Source organism: Castanea sativa, chromosome 7, assembly GCF_040712315.1.
Source record: "Castanea sativa cultivar Marrone di Chiusa Pesio chromosome 7, ASM4071231v1".
Taxonomy (NCBI): domain Eukaryota; kingdom Viridiplantae; phylum Streptophyta; class Magnoliopsida; order Fagales; family Fagaceae; genus Castanea; species Castanea sativa.
Genome location: NC_134019.1, coordinates 3,736,724 through 3,744,424, shown reverse-complemented (window position 1 = coordinate 3,744,424; position 7,701 = coordinate 3,736,724). Strand labels below are relative to the sequence as shown.

The window sequence follows — 7,701 nt, the reverse complement described above, 5'->3', positions numbered from 1 at the left end:
TTGACTTTGGTTAGTTGACTTGTCAATGTCATAATAATTATTAATTTTTTCTTTGGGTAAATAACACTAATTTCTCTCTATCGTTGAAGCTAAAAAAAACACTAATTTCTCCTTTAGGCTTTAATTAGCCTCCAATTTTCATAAATGAAGTTCCACCTATTTGAGGTTTTGATTTATGTAGCAAATATCACCTATGGTCATTTATGTGTTATTACAAATCTCAAAAGGTTTTATCTATTTAAAAGAAATGTGCTTCATTATGGTTGGTAAAACCTATGATCATTTATGTGTTATTACAAATCTCAAAGGGTTTTATCTATCTAAAAAGAAATGTCTTCATTATGGTTGGTAAGATTTTGAAGTAATATTTACTAGGTGGGTTTTGTAGTCATTGGCTACAACAACCAAATTTAATGCATAAAATGAATGCATTTCATTATAGCCGGTAAATTGTTTGCAAATCTAAGTGTTTTATAATGCTCTTTAGTTTTATTTGGAGTGTTTTATATCTTTTATGGTAGGCTATCTTATGAGCTCTCTCAAAGGGTTTTAAGAATAGAAATGTGATTAAGCTTCTCCATGATTGGGTGGAAGAGGTTAAACATAATTAACTTGAATTAGGGACAGCTAAAGACTAAATTGGTTATCATCTTTGCTTTTCATGAAAAAACACCAATTGAAGTGGAGGGTTTTTTCAAACAACAAGTAACTAGAGGTCAACTATTCAAATTTTGATTGAAGAAATTGCTATTTAAATATTAATTTAATAATCTAAACATTAAAATTTTTTCATGCCTTTGGGATTATTGTTAAGAAGCTAGTTGCATCAGGTCTGCATCAGGTTGTATAGCTGAGTTGTAGTGTATAGGTACATTGGATTAGATCATGACACATGTTGAGATTGTATTTAGACATGTGATTGATTGTAAGTGTACTTGATTGTAATAAGCATGTGCTGATTGAAGGAAGCATGTGTTGATGCATTGGCAGTAGGTAGTTAGACAGTTCGTCTGTTACTTGGCAGTTAAAGATTGGCACAAGGGTTTAAGAGAAGATTGTAAGGTGAGGCAAAGATTTATGTGAAATGTAATACTTCTTTTGCTCTTAACCATTCCTAATCTTCACCCCTTTTCTTGTGGAGGCCCGGTTGTCCTTGAAATCAACCAGAAGCATATCTTCAATTGTCTAAGATTAATTGATAGATTGAAGAGTCATAATAATTGGTATCAGAGCAGTAATTGATCCATGGTAGAAACAAGAGCTACGACCAATAGTGAGAAAATTGTAGCTTTAGCTGCCAAGTTCAAAGGGCATGATCTTACCTTGTTGGAGATGAAGCAACAATTGGGTGTAATTGCTTAGTTCATGCAAAAGGGGGATCAAAGATTGAGTAATACAGAGGTACGGGTTCAAGATGAAAATCAGTGAGGGATTCAGAATGTGGAAAACTCCATTGTTGTATTAAGTGCCAAGCTTTTGAGATTGGAGTTCCCTCATTTCTCAGGGTTGATTTAGCTTCGTGGATTTACAAGTCTAATCAATTCTTTGAAACTACAACACCCCTGAGCCTCAAAAGGTTTTGATGGCATCTTATCACATGGAAGGGGAAGCTTTAATTTGGTTTCAAGATGCTGAGAATTCTGGTTTTTTCAGTGATTGGGAAGCATTTGTTAAGGTAGTGCATGAAAGATTTGGTGCTACTTCTTATGATGATCCAATGGAGTCACTCACAAGATTAAAGCAAACCTCTTTTGTTATTGCTTATAAAGGGCAATTTGAGGCTATTTCTAATAGGGTTCGTAGCTTGTCTGAGCTTCATAAATTGAGTTGCTTTCTCAGTGGGCTTAAGGATGAAGTAAGACTTCCAGTGAGGATGTTGGGTCCCAAGAACCTTAATAAAGCTTTTGGCCTTGCTAAGATGCAAGAGGAATATCTTTGGAGTTGTAGGAAGTCTAGCAAGATTTCTCATGATGGTTCAAGACCATCCATTCTTGGACTTCCTAAGCCTGAGCACAGCATCTTTACATTTGAATCCAGGACCAAGGTGCCTTTGCAAGGATTGACAGCTGCTCAAATGGAGGAGGGGAGGAAGAAGGGTTTATGCTATCATTGTGATGAGAAGTGGCAGAGTGGACATCAATGTAAAGGAGCAAGGATTTTTCTTCTAGAAGGAGTTTCCTTTTCTCAAGAATTACCTTCCTCTGGTCCACAACTTGTAGAGTTGGAGGCAAATAGGTTTGTGGTGTTGCCAAAAGGTCAAGAGTTGCTGCAAGATACACCTGAGATTACACTATATGCATTAGTGGGTAGCCCTTCTCCAGGCACAATGAGAATTGAAGGGAAACTTCAAGGGCATTGCTTGGTGATTCTTATTGACACAGGCAGTACCCATAATTTTTTGGATGCTGGGTTGTGTTCAAGCTTGAAGTTGGCCATTGATCCAGCTCTGGCTTTTGATGTGAAGATAGCTCCATTGGCCTACAGTGAAGACACTTGGTGCTTGTCAAGATTTGCAAGTTCAAGTGCAGGGTCATTACTTTTGTATGGATCTTAATGTGCTTCATTTGAGAGGGTGTGATTTAGTTTTAGGCACTCAGTAGCTCAGAACATTGGGGTTAATACAATGGGATTTCAATTTGCTTACTATGGCATTTTAGTGGCTTGGCAAGACAGTGGTTCTAAAGGGATTGAGGCCATCTCATTCCTCCCTTTAAGATGCTAACCAATTCTTCAAGAAACCTACAAGGAAGGGCCTTTTGTTGCAGATCACAACCCAACTTTTCATTGTTGAACCCACCCTACCTGTACCTGAACTGGAGTCCTTATTGGAAGAGTTTGCAACTGGGTTTGAGGTTCCTCAAGGCTTGCCTCCTTCTCGGGGTCATGAGCAAAGCATTCCACTCAAAGAGGGCACTCAAGCAATGTGTGGAAGGCCTTACAGGTATCCCTATTTACTAAAAACTGAAATTGAAAAGATTGTTAAAGAACTTTTAGAAGTTGGCTCTATTAGACCAAGCCAAAGCCCATTTTCATCACCTATGCTGTTAGTTAGGAAAGCTGATGATTCTTGGCGAATGTGTATAGATTATAGAGCTCTAAATCAAGTTACTATTAAAGATAAGTTTCCTATTCTTGTAGTGGATGAACTACTTGATGAATTATGTGGTTCAATGATCTTTTCTAAGCTTGACTTAAGGTCTGGTTACTATCAGATTAGAATGAAAGCTGAGGATGTGCCTAAAACTGCATTTAGGACTCATGAGGGTCACTATAAATTTCAAGTTATGCCCTTTGGTCTCACAAATGCTCCTTCCACTTTCTAAGCTCTTATGAATGACATCTTTAAACCATTTTTAAGAAAGTTTGTTCTGGTATTTTTTTTATTTTTTTATTTATGATATCTTGGTCTATAGTCAGTCATTAATAGACCACTTGACTCAATTAAGGGCTGTACTTAGTATTTTGCTTCAAAATTAGCTTTATGCTAAAAAGAGAAGGTGTTCCTTTGGCTACTCTGAAGTGGAGTATTTGGTGCACATTGTGTCACGTGAGGGTGTCAAGACTGATCCTAAGAAAGTTTTGGCTATGTAGCAATGGCCAACTCCTACTTGTGTGAAAGCTTTGAGGGGCTTTTTAGGGCTCACAGGTTACTACAGGAAGTTTATTAGAAATTTGGTCTAATAGCTGCCCCTTTGACTAATTTGCTAAAAAAGGATGGTTTTAACTGGATTGCTGAAGCTGATTCTGCCTTTCAACACCTCAAGGCTGCTGTCATGAACCCTCTTGTTTTGGCTTTACCTGATTTCTCTAAACCATTTATTATTGAGTGTGATGCTTCAGGAGTGGGGATAGGTGTTGTTCTGATGCAGGAGCAGAGGCCTATAGCTTTTCACAACAAAGCTTTGAAGGGCAGAAGTGTGCACATTTCTACTTATGAAAAGGAGTTCTTGGCCTTGGTTACAACTGTCAAAAGATGGAGGCCTTATCCTCTTGGCAAGCCATTCATCATTAGAACTGATCACTAGAGCTTGAAATTCTTGTTAGAGCATAAAATAGACACTCCAGCCCAGCAAAAATGGATTTCTAAGCTTTTAGGTTATGCTTTTGTGGTGGAGTATAAAAAGGGTCAAGACAACAAGATTGTTGATGCCTTGTCCAGGCTGAGATGTTCTTTTGAGGAGGTGGCAGACCCTAATGCACACCTATTTCTCATTTCTTTTCCAAGCATTACTTGAATTGAGGAATTACAGCAAAGCTATGTCAATGATGAGGTGTCACAACAGCTTTTGACTACTCTCAAGTTAGGCACTGCTCCTAAGCATTAGACTTTGCATAATGGGTTGATTCTATATAAAGGAAGGATATTTTTGGGCCATCTTGTTGTTTAAAACCTAAGGTGTTGTCTCATGTTCATGACAGTCCCCTTGGTGGCCATTTTGGGTACTTGAAGTCTTTTTATAGGTTGAGGCAAGACTTTTGGTGGTAGGGTATGAAGTCTGACTTGAAGACTTATATCAAGGAATGTGTGGTTTGTCAACAAATGAAGCATGAAACCTGTAGGCCAGTTGGGTTGTTGCAACCACTTCCCATTCCCTCTAAACCTTAGTCTGATATTAGCATGGACTTTGTGGAAGGTTTTCCAAAATCTCATCAGATGGATGTTGCCTTTGTGGTAGTGGATAGGCTTACTAAGTTTGTCCACTTTATTGCATTATCTCATCCTTATTCAGCCTCCAAGGTTGCTGCCTTATTTGTTCAGCATGAATTCAAATTGCATGGGATGCCTAGTTCAATTGTTAGTGATAGGGATCCTGCCTTTACATCCCTTTTTTTGGTCTGAGCTGATGAGGTTGCAGGGTGTTCAATTGGCCATGTCTTCCTCTTCTCACCCTCAGACTGATGGCCAAACTAAGGTGGTGAATAAGAGTCTTGAGCAGTACCTTAAGTCCTTCACTATTGACCAACCAGCTGAATGGGTTGAGTGGTTGCCTTTGTGTGAATATTGGTTCAATACTAACTTCCATGTTTCAACTAAATGTACTCCCTTTGAAGCTTTATATGGTATTCCTCCCCCTAAACTCCTTGATTATATTCCTAGTACCACTAAGGTTAAGGCTGTGGATAGGCAGCTGCATTCTAGGCAAGAGTTGATTGCTGTTTTGAGGCATAATTTGGTGCAAGCTCAGAATGCCATGAAACTATAAGCAGACAAGCATAGATCATATAGAGTTTTTGAAGTTGGTGACTGGGTTTACTTGAGGTTGCAACCATTTAAGCAGCAATCACTTGTTCACAGGGCTTCTCACAAGCTATCCCTAAGGTTCTATGAACCATTTCAGGTTCTTCAGAGGATTAGAGCTACTGCTTACAAGTTGCAATTACCTCCTGAGTAAAAAATTCACCTAGTTTTCCATGTTTCTTGTCTTAAGAAGCAATTAGGGCAACATATCCTTCCAATTCCTATCTTACCAACTGTGAATGATGTGGGAGTTCTCAATCCTAAACCGGTGGCTATTTTGGATAGCAGGGAGCACAATCTATGCTCAAGGGTCATCATAGAATTGTTGGTTCAGTGGCAAGGAGGTTCTGTAGAAGATGCCACTTGGGAACCCCTGCATTCTCTTTCAAAGCAGTTCCTTCACCTTGTGGGCAAGGTGTTTTAAGGAGGGGGTGTTGTTAAGAAGCTAGCTGCATCAAGTCTACGTCATGTTGTATAGCTGAGTTGTAGTGTATAAGTACTTTGGATTAGATCATGACACATGCTGAGATTGTATTTGGACATGTGATTGATTGTAAGTGTACTTGATTGTAATAAGCATGTGCTGATTGTAGGAAGCATGTGCTGATGCATTGGCGGTAGGTAGTTAGGCAGTTAGTCTGTTACTTGGCAGTTAGAGATTGGCATAAGGGTATAAGAGAAGATTGTAAGGTGAGGCAAAGATTTATGTGAAATGTAATACTTCTTTTGCTCTTAACCATTCCTAATCTTCACCCCTTTTCTTGTGGAGGCCCGGCTATCCTTGAAATCAATCAAAAACATATCTTCAATTGTCTAAGATCAATTGATAGGTTGAAGAGTCATAATAATTATATAGTTTCATGTGATACTTGAATGTTTAATTTTTAAAGTCTATAAAATTTCTCATCCTAGTTAACTACAAACTAGTTTATATTATACTTTATAAAAAAAAAAAAAAAACTAGTTTATAATTATAATTAATGATGAATGGGATATTTAGGATTCAATCCTCGCTTACACTAAAAGCTGATTAGTGTGTTAGTCTGATGATTAAAAATGCAATTATAAAAAATGGACATCATAAGTTAAACCTCTATTAAAAAAAATTAATGATGAATCTTTCAAATGAGCCTAAAAGTGAAATACTTTTTTATTTTTTAAGACAAAAAAGTGAAAGACAAATATTTATAATGAACCTTGATAGTTGAAACATTAACAGGAAGAAAATATATATATTTTTCTAAAATGATAAAATTTAGTTATAAAATTGGTTGTAGTCTTAAGTTATAACTTTAATATCTTTTTATTAGAAGTGAACTTTGACAAATCTACCATTGAATACATCTTCATCTTATATCCTCCCTGCTTGCAAAATTTATAGAAAATTAAACATCAATAGCTCTGTCATCAATAAATTGTTTAAATTGCAAGTTTTTGTAATTTAAAATTATGCATAAAATATAAACTAATAGATCGTATAATAAATAATATCCAATTAAGACAAAATTTGACATGTATATTAAAAATGTAAAGAATATACAGTAATATTTATTTTATTAAGTAAAGTTGTAATCTTATGCTACAACCAATTTTGTAACTGAATTTTGTCCCTTTGTAACTAAAAGCTCAGTGGTCGGTAGAGAGGATACAGTAATAACTAAGGGTCTATTTGGATTGAAGGGGAGAGAAGAGAAGTAAAGTAGAATAGAGTAAAATTGAATCAAAATTTACTTATTTTTAACCAACTTTACTTTACTTCCCTCCACTCTTCCTCCCTCAATCCAAAGAGCCCCTAGATTATTGTGTTTTTGGGGTGAGAATAAAGGAACAGGCAAGCTTCCAAAATGGACAACGTCTCAAAGCCCAATTGCATTCCCTATCTTTCTTTTTTATTTATTTATTTTTGAAAAAAACAATTCCTTGCCTTATCACAGTATCTCCACGTCCAAATCCCCAACAATCCCTTATATTTTATTTTGGGAAAGTGATTTTTTTTTTTTTTAACAAGTGGCCATAAAAGGAAAAAATTAATAAAAAAAAAGAAGCTCCAATCATCAATAAAAATGACATGTATCATATTACATGCAATGCATACACGATTAACTTGATTAGTTAAATTAAAGAAACTAAAAACAAATCTCAACTTTTAATTGTGGTAGTCAATTCCGTCTAGACTTTTATCCATTCTCATTGGATCATGATGGAGAGTAAGTCCAAAAAAAAAAAAAAATTACATTGTATTTAGGCATAATCTCGTTCAAACCATGACTTTCACCAAATAAACTCCAAACGTCGTCGGTAAAATAAATGAATAAAATATATTAAAAAATAAATAAAAATTTGTGGTGACCGAAAAGTGAGGGAAAAGAGTTAGATGAAACAGGGGTAAAATCGCAAATCAAGCCAGGATATTCGCCTAAACCATTAAATAAATAATTAAATAATTAAATTTTTTTTTTTTT

The 7,701-nt window shown here is 36.0% G+C and overlaps 1 protein-coding gene across 1 annotated transcript; it reads left to right on the top strand.

Moving 5' to 3' along the window:
- The first annotated feature begins 1,597 nt into the window (after nucleotides 1-1,597).
- On the top strand, nucleotides 1,598-4,025 carry LOC142643233 (uncharacterized). Its single transcript, XM_075817770.1, has 3 exons — nucleotides 1,598-2,516; nucleotides 2,716-3,264; nucleotides 3,685-4,025. Exons 1-3 carry the CDS (start codon nucleotides 1,598-1,600, stop codon nucleotides 4,023-4,025), a joined length of 1,809 nt encoding a protein of 602 aa, XP_075673885.1.
- Nucleotides 4,026-7,701: the final 3,676 nt, after the last annotated feature.